Consider the following 17,964-nt stretch of genomic DNA (forward strand, 5'->3'; position numbering starts at 1 on the left):
CTGAGAAATATTACGTACTTGTAATGAGTTTATGCCACAGAAGCCCATGGCATGCAGGGAGCATCTCATTTCTTTCAGAAATGGAAACCAAGCACTTTTGCATTGCTTGGACCAGTAGCTGGAACTCTTGAGCCCTGGTCTTTTTAATGCTAGGGGAGTTTTGCTGTTGTTTAACTATATAGTTTCGTGGTGATGGGGGGAAAGTAGATACAATTTTCCAATGGAAAAGTTGACTCCTATGAGTCAATATAACATCTAATAAATTATTGTCCAAATATTAAGAGGTGTCCATGATAACTAAAATCAACAGGCACTTAAAACACTCAAGAACAATAACGAATTTTAAGGAGGGGCAACATAAAAATATCTATCAGTGGAAAAATGGCCTATGAGTAAAATCTCCAACAACTCTGAAGTCATGCAACTCTCCTTGCAGACAGAAGTAGCTACTTTTTGCTTGAAGAAAAATGTGCCAAAATGCACTGGACCTGAATAGCTGCTCATTGTAACTGTGGTGAACTGCAAAGGTTATAGAAAGAGAGAGGAGATGAAGAACACCATTCTGGTTAAAGCCTTGGACAACCTCTAGTCACAGCTCAGGATTCCGCTGTAAATTTGTATACACCTAGTTTCTCCCTGATTCAAGTCCTGTCTAAAAAATAGAGGGGTTTTTCCATGTGTCACAACTACTGTGGATAATACATTAAATAAGAACTTGTGAGATGCTCAGTTACTATTTTCATAAAAAGAGACAATACCTATATTTATGTCAAAACGGTAACCTGCGTATAATTTGACCTACATTTCGAGAGCTAATCTAATCACTTAACAATAGTAAAATGAAAATTAAATAAGATTTATTACTTACACAAAGTCATGAGTCTAGGTGAAATGAGACATAATTAATGATTTTATCTAGGACACACACTATAAATGCTAAACAATGAAAACAGTAATTTGGAACAAGCGTGTTTATTCTTTGTTAACCAACACACTGTCCTCAGGGTTCTTGCGAATGAGGAGCTGATTATTTACATACCATCAGTCAGTCATCATTTTTAGTCAAGACATCAGTCACATTTGTCTAACACTTCTAGACCAGAAAATGTTATAGTAAAACACAGAGTATCTCATATCTTCAAATATATAAACATGTTCAGATACATTCTAGAAGGTACATATTTCATCATTTCATTACTAAAACTAACTCCAATAAGCAAATCATTAAAATGAAACAGAATGGCAACAGTTGGAGCAGCATTATTACTTTAACTCTATTGCACTATTTTCTTCAGCAGAAGTACTTCCTATCTATACTATGTGGGTATACTTAAATATTGTATGTGCACTCCGAACAGTTCATTATGTAATTGAAAACCAACATGTAATTCACAGACATCTTTTTGCACAAATTTTGATGTACTGGTAACCTGTTAGAACCTAAGGAGTGCACCTAATTACATCCAATGAAGCCAAATTAATGCTCCTCCCCACTGCCCCATCTCTCCCATGGACGTGCTGTTTGCAATGATTACAGGTCCCAGCACATAAAGACATACAAGTTCTAGCATGAACACTTAAATCATAAAAACAGAAAGAGAGTCAACAGGTCTAAGTTTTATTTATCTTTCTTTCACTGTCTCACTGAGATGCTGCTGGAGAAGGCAGACTTTCCTTTAGCCTTCTAAACCAGAAAATACCAAAATACAACTTATGTAAACAAGCAACTATTTTCCTAAATAGAAGTTACTATAGAAATGCAAAGTTTCATAGAAACATGGCACATTATTCATTAGCAATTAGTTCATAAGATCTTAAGAACGCAGAATGCTCCGAGTTCTTTTGGTAACAAGGAAGCAGAACAGCAGAACAACCTAGATTTTTTTTTTTTTTTACTTTACATTTCATGATATTATGATCAATGACATTGTCAGTATCAATTAGACAAAAATAAATGTGATGGATCATCCAACATCAGAATGTTTACTGCTGATAGTAACTGATTCAATAATAAAGGTTTAAATTTTTTCTTCTGCTTCTTTTTTTTCTTTTTTTAACATATTTTTGGCTTAAACCTTTAAATGTATGAAACCAAATAAAAGTGAACAGTGTAATACACTCTGCTACACAGTTATTTTTCAGAAATAGATTAAAAAAAACAACCAACCAAACAAAAACTTTTTAGACTGACAGCCATCAAAGGATTTTGTGTATTTAACAGAAAAAAGTTACCACTGCAAATCACAGAATCCAAAACAAGAATGACTAAGAATCATATGAAGTCATCACACAGACGTACATTCATGTTAGTAGTATTCTTTCTTAAGAAGACAGACATAGTCTAGCAATCTGAAAGCCAGAACAAAAAAACCCCAAAACACTAAGCCAACACAACCACTGTAACAGTAAATAACTGGCACTTTTGTATACAAAATGGACTTTAAAACCTCAAAATATGAGCTGCTGTAGAACTTAAGCCCTGACCTGAAGCCAAAGAAAGAAATTTAATAGTAGAAAGAGGCTGTGGGCTCAGCACTGAAATATCCTTAACATCCTATCATCATGCTTTATGTACTTCTGTACTTGCAAATGCAGATTTGTTGTTTAATGAATTTTACAGATTATTGCTATGCTGATATTCTATGTTCAACAACTTCTCCAGCATTTTTCCTTTCAAGAAGAAATAGCAATGGGGAACTAAAGAAAAAGTTTTAAAAAAACCCAAACATATCCAAGACCCTCTTCCCAGTTTAAGACCACTGTACATTGCTTGTTCTACATATTATGGGTGGACCATGACAGATAAAACAAGCACCATCATTATGTAATAACCTGCAATTATTTTTATGGCTATTGAATTCCATTCCTTCTATGCAATACATAGAATGCAAATGTAAAGCAATAGTACAAATTGCAAGCCCTAACAAGGCAGTAAATCTGAACCAAGTCACGCAACATAACGTGTCTATAAACTTTCCCAGCAGATGCAAAAAAGGCTTTTAAATTTCAGAAGCTGTTCTTTTTAACTTGTTTTTCTTCAGGTTTTGTTTTTGGTTTTTTTTAGACACAATGAAAAAAACCACATATTTCTACTCATGTCAGAAAAGCAAATTAGTAGTTCTATCAAATTAGAGAAAAATTCAAAGAAATTGAGATGAATATGATAAGATTTAATTTATCAGTAGATATGGTGGTCCTTTCCTTTACTATTGCATTATAAAAATAAAATGTTTAAATATAAGATGTCATCAGAAATACAGTTGATTGGAGATTATGATTCATATTAAGATCATAACCTATAAAAATCATCAGCTGTGCAGAATGAGCTGTTCCCGCTGACAGATCTTATGAACAAAATCTTCCAATAAATTACAGAAAAAGCTGATCTTAAAAATTGCTTTTGGCTTTTAGCATATGGAGCTTAAGGTGCTCCTGACACATGTTTTATGTGGTTTCAGTGAGTACTTACTACAAACAAATCATGTTGTTGTGGAAAAGTTGTACTAATAAAATTTAGTGAGAATGAAGGGAACTGATCAGTTAAGAAAATTCAAATATAACATATTCTGATTATAAAGTATACTTTCATAGGGCTTAGCTTCCCTGGGTTTGTGGGCAGGAGGTATTAGAGTAAAATAATGAAAGGATGACTAATTAAATCATAGTTTCTCTAAGTATTTCTGGAGCTTCACTGAACTATAGCAGTAACACTTTACTTCCAACCCTCCAGTACCAGAATCAGTAGACTCTGTGGTAAAGCAACAGGGTTGACTACTCTGCAAAACTCTCTAAGATTAATAATTAGACTGCAGCAGTAAGCTTAGCTGAGCAGTACAATGTCTCTATACAGTGGAATAACTAAGATTGTACACTTTTACCTACAGTGACAACTGAAACATTCTACCAAATAAAAAAAAAAATCAAAACAAAAACCTCAAATCTTTACAGCTGACAGATCTTATGTTTTTTTTAAGCTATTATGAAAAACTAGACACTTAAATATTTTATCATCAAAAAGTCACTATTTTTCTGCCTCTACAACTTCCTAAAGTGCCAGAAACATTTCATGACATGAACACCTTTTTATTTTTCTTTTTTGTTATTTTTGGCCTCACTCATTATGCAAGCTCCCCTGCTAGGAATTTACATACTTCTGGCAACAGGCTGCTAGCCTGACACTGGCCAGCATATTGAGGAAAAGGAACACGTCCTTGGTGGTACTTCATTTAGTACTTTTTGATGAAAAAAGTGGACAGCAAAAGTAAACCACAGATTTTTGGGCACAGGTTAAAATGAAAGATTCTTAGAGACACCTCTTCTTGACAAAAGTAATCCACACACAGATTACTTTTATTTTCATAGCTTCTAGATCTCACAATTCACTGGCTTTAGCTACTGCAAACTATTTTGTTTCAAACATTGCCAGTACTAACTTGCACAGACCCACTTCTAATCTAAAATCTCAATGGCTCATTATAATTGCATGTTATAAAATTTGCCTTTAAACAATTAACAGAAGAAACCTAGACAAACTTTGACGATTCTATATTCTGTTTAAGTAATTTAACGCTGACACAATAAGCAATTTAGTGAATATCATACTGACATCTACTTTTAAAATTTAAACTATTTGCTTCAAATGCTTATATACTTATCAAGAGAAGGAATACATTATGGAATACAATTCAGGAAGTTAACTTTATGCCTCTGTCAAAGTCATCAGTAGTATAAAATTAACAGCAATCAATGTATTAGCTTAAAAGATCTCTATGGAAAGCATGGTCAAAGTATTGTGAATTATGAGAACTACGTATTATTTCAGGATTTCCTACAAGTCTTACAAACTGCCAATTTTCCTACTTGTAAAAAGACGTAAAATGACAACTGGCACCATAGAGATGACAAGCTTCATATGATGTACAGGTCCCTCATTCTACCCAATACAGAAGACATACATTACAGGAAGACAGTCCTGCAGTATGTACTGCATAATGTTCTATGCTCTTTTGAGAGGTAGCTGCCCAGCATAGTGTAAAAAGATCAAGTCAGATCTGGACTCTAATTCGTTCTTGCCATTGACTTTCTGACCTTAAGACTACACATCAGGTTTTAGTTGGGCAGCTACTAACAAAATCAAATTAAGCTGAAAAGCAAAAGAAAATATTATACTTTTTCAGAATATTTAGCTCAAATTTCTGAGTTAAACAGCAGAAGTACTACTTTTTATACAAGCTTATTTCTGGTTTGGTATTTGCAGCAATTTAACACAAACCTTAAATGCCGTCAAATAAATCAAACTGCTAAATCACAATAGTAAAGGAACTGGCCTGGAAAAAATCTCATTTGACCCCGAGTATTACACTGAACTTTTGTTTGTTCTCTATTGTAGTTGATTACTCAAACATACACAAGTATTGCAGTCTTTTCACAGTACTTGGAATTTAGTCTACTTCAGTGCAACTTTTGTTTATGATGTCTTTTAACAGACTTCCAAATGATGAAATCATGGTAAGAAAAAAAAAAAAACAAACACAAATATGTTATCTTTCAATTTGAACTTGAGGATAAACCTTTTCCATTGACAGTCTTACACACAACTGTTTGGCCCCTGGCAATGTGTCTAGACAACGTCTGTTATTTGTTTTGGTTCTGAAAGATATGCACTAAATACAATGGTCATCATAAAAAAGCTCTTCAGAAAAAAATAGGTTTAAAGTTTTTTTAAAAAAAACTTTTACGAAAAGAAATTAGGTCTGCTTTGCATATTTCCTTTACACTTGAATAGCAAGAAATTATTGGAAGGCTGCTGGTCATAGCATCATCGCTAAACTGGTCCAGATATTTACTGCTCACCAGGGCACGACAAACAGGTACTTTAGAAAAGGAAATGAATACTTTAAAAATTACGTACAAGAAGTTGATGGTAATAAGGGCACATCTTGCTTAGCTAAAACCTCAAAAAAACCCGTGGAAATAAAAGAATAATACCTAAATGTCCTGTTTTCAACAGCATAACTGTCAACATAGTCTAAAGCTCATTCATAATGTGCACAGTCATGTGTGCACACACACTACAGTCATGTAATTCAGTATAATTTGAGCTGGAGATATTTAATTAATTATCATTATGATATCACGTCACAATAGCTGACCAAAACTACAAAGAATGTAACAAAATTTGGATGAGGTATTTCAGATGCTAAGTCTATTATCTTCATTATTACTGTGGCATACAAGGTATCTCTAAAGAGGCACAAAAGTGAACTAGAGACTGACTTTCAAAACCAGTATGTACAGTAAATACTTCAATTTATAAAGTACTGTGGCAAAAATTAAAAATGTTGCAACCAACACGAAAGAATTTAAGCAAAAATGAATGTGCTGATTAAAAATCCAGCTGCAAAAAAGGGCAAGGGAAAGTATAAAAGTAAACAGACACAGATGTAAGGATTTTCCTGAGACAAAGCCATTTTCTTGTAAAATAAGAGAACATTAATGAAAGACACCTCAGCAATGAACCTTCCAGTAGTTTGAGCCAACAGCTTGATTCTGCAGTTGTTTCAACACTTACATTGTCATTTGTCATATGGATTTGCATAAGAAGGCAATGTAAAAGTGTATATGAAGGTCCACATTCAATTCAAAACCTTTCTATTAAAGTATAACTTTGTAAAGGAAAAAAATAACGGAATTATGTCTTTTTTTTCAGTGTAAACCAACATTTATTTTTAAACAGTTCTTCAGCTTGAAAAATAAAGAATTATACTTTTTCTTTCAAATGTGGAAGAATACGCCAAGGAAACTTGCAAAAAAGCAGATTTATCTGCTGCAGCCATTACAAGGCATATTATGTTTCCAAATAAATCAAAACTGAAGAACTTTTACTAGAATTTCAGAATTCAAAGGAAGAGACAGTGTACTCTGCATTGCTCTTTTAATCATTCTCGCTAACTTATGCTACACCTTCAAAAGCTGACAGAGTAAGATCTTATGATTCCGGAGTGTATTCTCAACAACTCCAAAGATTTTGTAACACTACAGACTGTTCTCACAGCTTACATCCTCAAACCTGAATATTGGCTTACTATACAAAGCTTTACAGTCACATTTGTAGTGTGATTACCTACTAACATAAATAAAAATTTCAGAAGAGCTTTACAAATCATTGGGGTACTAGGACTGATGAGGCAAACATAATGGTCTTTATTTCACCAGATTTTAAATACAAGTAGTATTATTTAAACATCAAAAAAGAAGATGGTAGAGAAAGTATAACATAGATTTGAACTCTGCAAATCATTACAGAGAAGCTACTACACACTATAAGGCTGACTACAGACTAGAACATAATTCAAACACATTAAATTCTGCAGTTAACATTAAGCTGTTAATACAGTAACAGCCTTCAATTACTGACTGCTCTTCCACCTTTCAGGGTAATATATTAACAATTATTTCCACTGCATCAGTAGATGCTTCATCCTGTACCATAATCCAACAGGCAGCACTGAAGCCAACATAACTGGTAGACATGATGGAAAATAAATTCCTATTTTATTGCAACAAATCAAAGATGTATTTATGCCAAAAGTCTCATTAAAAAAAAAAAAAAAAAAAGTAGTAAAACAGACATGGACAGTTTAAAAAAAATAAATGTGAATTTTTTTTTTAAATAGCTTTATGAATTCAGAGCAGTCAGAGCATAACTATTTCCACCACAACAGAGTGGTTCCAGTTTTTCCTGCCTTTATATTGTTGTCATATGAGAAGACATTCATATAGTTGATAATGTCAGAATACAAGGAGCTAAAGGCAGCAGGGGTAAAAGATCTATGCCTACTACAGAGCACTCTGTCATAATCCATGCTGGAGCCTGAGTCAAACCATTCTTCTGCCGTTAACAAATACCACTGGAATACTACAGTATTTCTTCTGTGGCTACTCATCCAGACTAGGTACCACCTTCCTACCACAGACAGTTAACCTCTCAGTTTGCATAGTAGAAGTCTGTGTAAAAAAGCTAAGGATTTCATCAGTAAGGATTTCAGCCCATGAAGAAGGATCTGCTGTTGTAAAAATGCAGGCTATTATATACAAAAATACATTAATTTTGAAATCCCAAAGCAAAAATGTTAAGATTTTAGAAATGTCTTTAGAAAATAAAGGTAGACTGGCAAACTTTGATTTCCGCTACCTTCAGCACGTGCCTCTTCATATCACACAATCTATATACGCGTGCAAAATAAATACACCTTTTCTTTCAGACTAATGCATCATTCAGTACTCAGGGTGAGCAACACTCCAGGAAGCAGCTGTGGAGCATTGATGATTTATCCACAGTATACCAACCTGTTTTAGAGAAGGTGGAAGATGTTTAGTGAACTTGATAGGGAATTACAGTAAGCAGGAATATGCTGTCCTGCATTAAAATGTTACTCTTCAGAAACAAAAGTAGAATCTGATTCTATCACAGAATTCCTACATGATGACTGTAACTTACGTAAGTCATACACCACCTTCCAACCTCCAAGTCACGTAGTTCCCCCAGGGACTGGACAGAGGTATAAGACAGCCCTGTGCCTGAAGCTATTGAACATACTGGGTATGCACTTGTCCTGAAACTCTTGACCAATTTAAAACTGTTCCTGGGAAATACATCACTTGGAGTTCTGGGAGGAGCAGATAGTATAGTTCACGTTCTCAGTCTACTTTTTATCACAGAGTCTTTCAGAAGCAAATCACAGCTAACCTGCAGTCCAGGTGAACTGTCGTTGTATCCTGCTTCTCAACGCCATCCTTCCTGAAAAAGCCTTGGCCAACCCTCTTACATCTGATTGGAAACGTTCCCATCAAGTAAGAAGTGAAAGCACTGATGAAAGACAGCAGTTGGGAGAAGGGCTGCTACCATGAACACAGGAACAAACTAAGAATATCTGGATGCTTTTGAGAAATTTAGGAGTGGCTCATTACTCAAACACCAGTCTACAGAAGGTACAGAGATCATAGGATATCCACCTCAGACTACAACCAAAAATTTCGGCCATATTATAGTTGTGCCTGCCTTTATTTTCAAGATTCTTAGCTCGAGACATCTTATTTGGAGAAACACTGAAGAGTCACACTTGCAATTGTGATCTAACAATAGTTGAAGACAGTTCTAACAATAACATAAAGAGGAGGTAAGGAGAGCTACACTTACATTTTCATCTCAACACGAGTCGCTAAACATTCAAGTAGCTATTGCTCTTTACAAATATTTAAAAGTAAAAAGCTGAGTAAGGAGGCAGACATGCAGTTTAAAGGAAAGATGGGCATTTGTAACATCAGCTGTCACAAACCTTGTCTACAGTAGAAGTTCTGGCACTTCATTCTGACAGTAATGATAGACAGAAAGAACTCAGATCTCTCATTTTGTTCTCTGAATATAGTAGCATTGACCTCACAGTGGGCTTCCACAGTAACTGCTTGAAAGAGTGACTGTCCTCCTGCTGTGAAAACCACTCATTTCAAATTATTCCACGTTGATAGTTTGTCGCAAGTGGTTTTTGTTTTGTTTTGGTTTTTTTCCCCCACTCAGCAAAGAAATACTTTTTTCCAATTTACATCAGTACTCTATAGTCCTATTTTCTAAAGTATCTGGTCAAATTAGTGTTCACTGTAAATAACAAAACAAGGTAATCATTGAAACCTTCAGTTCATGTCATCAGTATTTGCTTTCACTCCTTGTTAAGATTTGGTATATGTAGTTTGCTTTTTCTGCTTCTAACATAAAGACTGTACAATTTGACTGTTCATTAAAAAACCCAATACTTACATAGCATGAAATTCCATAGACTCATATGAATGAGTTTATGGGGAAATATTTAAATTTATTCCCCAAGATAATACCTTGGATATGGTCATGAGATTGCTACTTATCGTATTGTCTAGAAACCCAGAGTAACTGCATTGCATGCCATCTTCTAATGCTGCAACCCAAATCCTGCAAGGTCCTTTAGAGTGACATTTGTATATTTACTACCTGGAAAAATGGCACACAAAACAACAGTATGTCTAGCATCACCTTTCCAAAACATAATCCAATCAGGTTTAGAAATGGTGGACTTTCAAACTCTCGGAGAGAAGGAGGGCAGGAAAGTCAAAATAGTATCAAGAACATTCAATAATTCATACTCTCCCACAAATACTGTTAACTTAAAACATTATTTTTTACCTTGAGAAGGTAAGTAGGAATATTGCTGAAATCTACAGGCAACTTCAAGAGGAAGCGAGCTGAGAATTCTCCAGTCTGTGGAAAAAAGGTTACACTAATGAGACCTGGTGTCTAAAGCAGAACCACAAATTGAACGTTCTGAGGATGAAATATTAACCAGAAAAATATGCAAGAGCTCATACCAAGCAGAAAGGTTGAGATTTAATGCAACATTTCCCAATGGAACTACTGAAGAGGAAAAAAAATAATTTACAGATTTCACAGATGTTATATAAGAAAACACCTTAAATACAAAACATCAATGCCAGTAAGTCAACAGCAAAAAGTAGTCAGAATACAACAATGTGCATGACAAAAATCAGACTATACTTTGTTAGGCCCTAAATATAGATGTATCTTGGCTGTACTCATTTCCGGACAAAGGTCTGTCAAGACTTGCAAATGGTCTGAAAGCAAAGCTAAAAACCCGACAAATTTATACGAGCGTATGGATATGATAGAGGCACCTTCACAAACATTGCGTGTGTATATAAGAGAATATGCATTGAGTAAGGCGAGAACGCATCAAAAGTGTCCTCTGAATAAACATAGAGGAAAGAACTGAAGTAGAAGGTTTTAGATAATTTGTTTCCAGAATTATGTGACTCTTAACACCTAGACACCCATTTACTGAAAACTTGCCAAATGTTCCCTACAATTTATGCATGAAGTGTATGCAAAGGAAATGGAAAGGATTTCCTTTCTGTTTCATACACTTCCTCAAAACCAGACTTTGTCCACCTGGTTATGAAGCAATGAAGTTGGCTCTTTTTGAAAAACAAACACTTGCCTGATTTCCTCCATATTAATTTTTGTCATGCCTGTTTTTTAATTCAATAAAACAGTCATACAGCAGGTATATTTGTGATTTTGAATTAGCAGTACAAAAAGCATTAAACATTAATTTTATCAATTAAGTAGAAAAAAATCAGGACACCTTGAGACAAGGTAGCAAAACTTTTTTCAGTTTTAACACTGCCCTATCTTTGCACACATACGCTACTTAGTTATGTGATGACATACAATTTTTTAAAAAACAGTACTTCATTTGAACAAGCCAGGGGACAAATCAAAGCTGTGTGAATATGCAGCATTCGTTCTTCCACAGTAACACACATGTACTACTTCACTATTCCCTGAACACAGTTATCGGTACCTTACTTTCATTTTACTATTTTAGATGTTTTGTATAGCCAGACAAACCAAGAAAAAATACTTTTAAACAAGAAATGTACAATATACAAATTTTAACAAAGTGTACACCCAAGTTGCTGAATGTGTATATTGCAATTCTCATTAAAAGGGTGAATGTAAATACTACACTAGATTTAAACAAGATCATTTTTATTGTGTATACAGCTATACCTCGTGGTAAGCGAAAACCTGTAATACATCTGAGATAATGGAAGCATCCTTTCTGTAAAATGCAGCAGTAATCCATGGAAGACATATAGAGGATCCTGAGAGCAAACAGGGACCATGTCCAGACAGCTACTAAGTATCTCTAAGGATGGAGATCCTACCAACTGTCTAGGCAACCTGTACTAGTGCTCAGTCACTCTCAGTACTCAAAAGCTTATAATCCATATGGATATGAGAGGGATGCCTTCTGGGCCACTGCTTTACTAAGTTTAGTAGATGTTATCACAAAAACTCCAATAGCTATGGGGAGCTTGTCAAAGGCTATGACAACTCTTCAAGAGTAATGCATTCAAAGTCTTTTAACACCTGTACTGATATTGAAAATTTGTCATATGCTTTTGCAAAATAGTCAGTACATTCGCCTCCCCTCTCAATTAGCTGTGCTAATCCATAAATTGCTTTGAGCTCAGCATAAGGGAAAACATGAAGGTTGTCACTGGCCATATATCACTGGACCACCAGCCTCCATAGTGATGGACCACACTGATTGCTATGTATATTGATTCAGAAAGGAACTGGTTGAAAAAATTACTGACAGAAACAAGCTTGGATGCTCAAGCCTCTCTGAGAATGTACTAGAGGTCAAAGTCAATGGAAACTGGCTTTCCAAAATGAATGGTAAGCTGCTAAGCAGAGCAGCTGAGGAATATAAACGACTGTTTGCTAAGTATGTTTTTTCTGTGGTACTGACATGAAATAAAACTGAGAAGGGAAAAAATTCTATAGAACTGCATTCCTTCAATTAATTTTATGCCTAAAGTAAGCAAGGATTTCATCCCAAGCAACTAAGCTCATCTAGACAAAGATGATGTATTAGGAAGGTGTACAATAAGCAATGCTGGTATCAGTGCCAATTTGTTTCTTGGTCTATGTATTGGGCATGAACTGGAGATAACTCATTCTACCTTTCAGTCACTAAACAAGAAAAAACAAGATCTTGAATGCAACCAAAATCTTTCGAATGGTACCTTGCCAGTTACATCATTTGCCAAAAGGGTGTGTGTCATGTTAGTGACACAAATCCACCCTGCTGCCAGCTAGCTCAGAATTGCCCTTAAAATTTGTCCCTGGTAGTCATACAATAGAGGTAAAGCAATTGCACACAGAAACACTATGCAACCAAAAGTGAGCATACATTAAATTAAAGCCAAACTTTAAAACCTTTCCTGATGACACTACTTGTGAGGATAGATGCCAACTTTCTGATGCTGTATTATTTATGTATGTAAAAAAATCACTGACTTCTTGTGCATGTATAACACAAAGACTGCTTTGATGACAGTCAGGGCACTCGCTTTTTATTCAGAGTGAAATGGATATTACAGTCAGTGCTTCCTGACTGGACTTAAATCCCAAAAAGATGCTATACAACATTTGCCATAAAATCCAGATTACTTCCAGTAAAATACCAAGCCTGATGAAGTGGGATGGCCACTGAACAGAAGAATGGTCTGTGATCAAAACATCAGCTGTGCTCCGATGCTTCTACGATGTGGAAATAACTAAAGACCTGCAGTCTATATCTTTTTATGTCATTCAAACAAGATTATTTTGCAGTGTACTACTTCCAGAAGTGTTCTGGAAGTGAGCAGTCCCTGTCCATGGTGCTCATCCACCCAACCCCAACCAGCTGCTCACAGGCACCAGGTCGAGTCAGATGAATTTCTAGCCGCACCACCGACAGATTTAGCAGTTGATGGGCATGTGTATCAGCTGGTACCCTGCCAACATGAAACTACAAAGGTAGGTAACGATTTGTCTGTTTGTCACAGATCTTGGAGATCACTTCAGGAAACTGGAAATACTGGAAAAGAAGGTATAAAAGTAAATTTCTGTTCCATTTTGGGACACAGCACTGAATTCAGGCCTCCTCCTCAAACCCTTTTTTGTTGATTGCTTTCACAACACTGTGAAAGGTGCATTTATACATTATTATTTCAGAAGTCTGATAAGCCATTATTGATTCCTGAGACACAGTAACATGAATTTCAATGACTGAGATAGAGGATACAACACGCAGTTTACCTCTTGGTTTTCAGATAAACACTGCTACTGTGATGAACACCAAGACTAACAAGACAGTTGTAGAGGACAGGAAGGAGAACTCACAAGTTAGTTTCATAGTTTTGAGTTTTAGAATGCTCATAAACAAGCTCCTGTCTTGCAGGTATCAGGTACATAAAAATCTCCAAATAAGACCCTCACAGACTTCTTGATTGAGAATGGAAACTTTGAAAACAAAGTACACGCTACTGAAACCTCAAATAGCTCTGCAATGATTAAAATGAATTTTCTCAAAATGTATTTATTCTATTGGAATATTTTTAACTAAGACAGTATTTCAAATGCAAAATGTTCTTTATTCAGTCATCAAAGACTGAGGAAAGATTCAAAAGGCTTGAGTAGATATGGCTTTCCCATAAAAAAGGAAAAAAAAAAAAACCTTTAGTTTTCTACAATCTTGAGTAGAATTTTAGCAGCTGCCAAAAATGATGATAAAAATGTAAGTACAGTTCAGAAAGCCTTCTGCATTTCAATAAACCAGTCTGATGACATAAACAGATGTGGCAAGCTGTTTGTGAAACCAGCTATAGAGCATAACATTTAAGAACAAATTAATTTAAATTAAGTATTCTGATCTATAAACATAAAAAAGAGGTCTGAAATTCTCTGATAAAATTTTACTTGTCTTAAAATAAAAAAGCCTAGATAATTTGTCTAAGAAAAGAAAACCAGACGAATATAAGTACTGCAAGTTATAAAGTAAACATCCTTGTGTTACCTGTAATTTAAGGATCATTAAAATGACATAAAGCTGGATTCTAGGCCCTGATAACAGGAATGCTGATTTTTCATCGATTTTTAAACTGCATCTGTTTCAGAACATACTGCTTCTGAAAGTCAGTATATCTTCAGATATATATCAGAGTATGCTGTTGCTGAAAGCAAGAAGGGGACATGTTCAGCATAAACACAATTAGGTATTTCCTGATATGTCTTACTCTAAACTTCCCAAGATAAATATACTACCAGAGGAAAAAACTGATTTTTGCAAAGCTCACTCTGTATCAGAGATCAGTTAAAAAGCAATGAAGATCACGCACTAACCAAAAGGTCTGCAGTGCCAATAGCCTCATTTTAGAAGGCTGACATGGATGGTACACATAGAGTGTTTCTACACAGCGTGGCATTTCCCAGGCAAAGGATACAGCTTCAGGAAACAGATAAGCCAGTTGAATGTCTGACTGTCATATGAAGTCATGGCTCTACTTGCCCTAGCCCATCTTACTTCCTCCTGTCCTTCTGCAGAAAACCAGTATTTTTATTCCCCGCCCTCTCCAGTGTAGGTTCCTGAAACAACTCATCTCAGCTTAGACAAGTGCCAGTGAGATACAGGCAGCCGCAGCTACCAATTAAAGCAACTCAATCGAAATGTGGAACCACACTATAATACATGCTACCCCTAAGCAGGCTGATTTGCCTGGGCAGGGTATCATACCAACACTGTTATTCTGCCTCTTCAGAGCTAACTCAAACTTCCACACAACATCATAATGTGCCGTGTAAATATTGCACAGACTTTTCAACTGTTTTCCAAGTTCTCATCTATAAATCAGAAGAACTAACATCAGGTTGAAAAACAGTTACTCACCTGGAAATCTGGTTCAACCAAGGTAGTGGAATGACAGCAATGTATGAAACAGGGAGTATAGAAAGTGAACTAGAGTCAAATCGAAGTTTCCCCCATTGGAAACAAAGCATGGAGACCCACAGAAACAACTCAAGTTTTCCAAGGCAAGAGCTGTATTTATTAAAATGAAAGGATCACTAAAAGCATTTTACCAGACATATTCTTAATAGCTTACCCAGTTGTTTTTTTTGCCAGCATAGATTTCCATGTTTTCTCCATACTGGGGCTCTTCAAGTAAAGTCTGATATTCAAACATGAGACGAGAGCTCTCACGTAATCGGCTGCACTGAAACTGGTGATACTGCTGCACAAGCTCTTTCACAACAAGCAGGAGGCATTCAGGGTTTGAAGGATTCCAAGAAGCTAAATTCTGTTGAATTAGAAAAGAATAGAGACCAAAACTGTTTACAGCAATAGAAAGACAAGCACTCCTCCTTCCATACTGACACCAGAGGCACACATGCAGGTGGAAGCTTTGTGACAAAGCTAAAACATACGATTAAATGCAAAGGTTGTATCATGCTTCCGAAGAAAACCAAGTCAAACAGCAAAAGCAAGCCTTAATGTTAAATAAAAGTCCATACAGGGACCTAGCAGAAAAATGATCAATAAGGCAGGCATAAATAGGCTCAAATTATCATTCCATTCTTCCCTAAAATTACACCATTGCATCTGAGAACTTGAAAAGTTTGCGTTCAAAAACTTAAAACCAGTACAAAATACAGGGATCAGGTAAGTACAACCCTGCACAGTATCTGACTCAAAAAGCAGTCAGCCAAGTGAATATGCCAAATTAACACCAACTATGGAAACTACACTGCTCGGTTATTCAAACAGCGGATACAGTACTGACAGTGATGAAGCAAATGGGTTCTCTTCTATTGCCTCAACCTTATGCTTTACTTCACCTTGACTGTCTCTTCACAAGAGTTCCCTTGACTCATCCCCTTTACACAAATGCCATCCACACACAAGCCTCTTCAATGTACCTGGCAGAACTTATAATTATTATAAATTGACTGTATACCAAGAAACTTGCTAACAAATTAAAATGTTAATACAATGATGATAAATGTGTCAGTAGCACAGTAGCAGCGTTACCTCTCAATTTAACTATTCTAACATTGGATTAGACCGGTGTGTTGGGGGGACGGACGACGACATGTTTGGTAGCGGGGGAAGGGGTCACCTTTTGAGAAGCCTGGCTCCAAGGTGTAGCCCAGGCTGAGCCGATTAGCAATAGAGAAATGTCTCTGCGAATCCGTATTTGTGAGGGAAAGGACTGTCTTGAAAAGAAGAAGGTGGAGAGCACCTGGAGGAGAGGCCATTGACCTGAACAAAAGATGACCATTGGCCTAAACAAAGAGAGAGCTTTGTTGCCAGGAGGAAGGAGGAGGAGGGGGAGGACAGAGAATCTCAGACACCCAGTTCAACTGCATGGAGTAGGAGAAGGCAAAGGAGGTCCCCTGCAGCCCATGGAGGTTCAACAGCAGAGCAGATACCCATGTGTAGGCCATGGAGGACTCCACACTGTAGCAGAAAAGCTGAGCCCAAGGGCAAGTGTGACTGAAATTAAGACCCCAAGAGATGCTCAACACCAGAGCGTGGCTGGACCTCCAGAGCTGGGGGTGAGGTGGTGCTGGACCAGAGGCCCATCTGCAACCCGTGCACCTCCTCACCTCTTGTTCCTGGACTTTCGTGCTAGGAAGAGCATCAGAGGTGAACTGACTGCAACCCCCATTCCCTGTCCCCTGTGTCACAGGCGAGGTGGAAGGTAGAGAAATTGGGAGCAAAGTGATTTGAACCCGGGAAGAGGGGGGAGTTTGGGGAAGCTGTTGTAAGATGTGGTTGTTATGTCTCATTGTGATACTCAGATGAATGGCAACGAATTAAATTGATTTTTCTTCCCTGAGTTGAGTCTGTTTTGCCCATGACCATAACTGGTGAGTGAGCCGTCCCTGTCCTCATCCTACTCTGTGCCCCTTTGTTGTGATTCCCTTCCCATCTCCCGAGTGGGGGGAGCAAGTGCAGGACCGCATGGTCTACCTGTGGTTAAACCACCACAACTGGTCCTCCATGCACATTAAGTTTTATTCAGGAAGGTTTTCTGTGTTACAAACCACACCTATTATGATCAGCGTTGCATGCCTACAATTGGTTGACCTAGAATGGATCTATGTTAAGGGCAGATGAGAACTCACCCTGTACTCCGTGCTGATAGGACATGAGACAGTTGTGATGCAAAAGCCCATATGCTTTGTACTTAGGTCCTCAACATGTCTTCTTGATACAAGCTCAGGGCATGTTAACATAGTCACGCAACTTTTGGTTGAGTAAAAGCAAAATACTCAAAGCAACTTTGAGTAAAAGCAAAAAGATTCTGTATTTCTATATATCACAGACATATGACAACAAACTATCTGCCATGAGATTTTAAAATTCTCTTGATTGTACAGTTAACATTAAAATGCTCAGAACTGGCAAAGATGTCTGTATTTTACAACTAAGGGAAGATATAATATAGTAGCTTTAAATAAAATTACTTATCAATATCTAAACTCAGTGGTTACTTTTGTCCTGAAAGTTGCAGACATTTCAT

General features: G+C 36.5%; 1 protein-coding gene across 1 annotated transcript in view; it reads right to left on the reverse strand.

The window, feature by feature from the left end:
• BABAM2 (BRISC and BRCA1 A complex member 2) overlaps positions 1 to 17,677 on the reverse strand; it is a gene marked incomplete at its 3' end in the record, with an annotated part of 38,900 nt that extends 21,223 nt beyond the window's left edge. Inside the window, exons 1-3 of the mRNA XM_010170894.1 lie at positions 17,567 to 17,677; positions 15,541 to 15,735; positions 10,214 to 10,288 (exon numbers count right to left, since the gene is read on the reverse strand). Coding sequence (XP_010169196.1) covers positions 10,214 to 10,288; positions 15,541 to 15,735; positions 17,567 to 17,677 — 381 coding nt within the window. The remainder of the gene's footprint in view (positions 1 to 10,213; positions 10,289 to 15,540; positions 15,736 to 17,566) is intronic.
• Positions 17,678 to 17,964: the final 287 nt, after the last annotated feature.

Source organism: Antrostomus carolinensis, unplaced genomic scaffold, assembly GCF_000700745.2.
Source record: "Antrostomus carolinensis isolate BGI_N321 unplaced genomic scaffold, ASM70074v2 scaffold23186, whole genome shotgun sequence".
Taxonomy (NCBI): domain Eukaryota; kingdom Metazoa; phylum Chordata; class Aves; order Caprimulgiformes; family Caprimulgidae; genus Antrostomus; species Antrostomus carolinensis.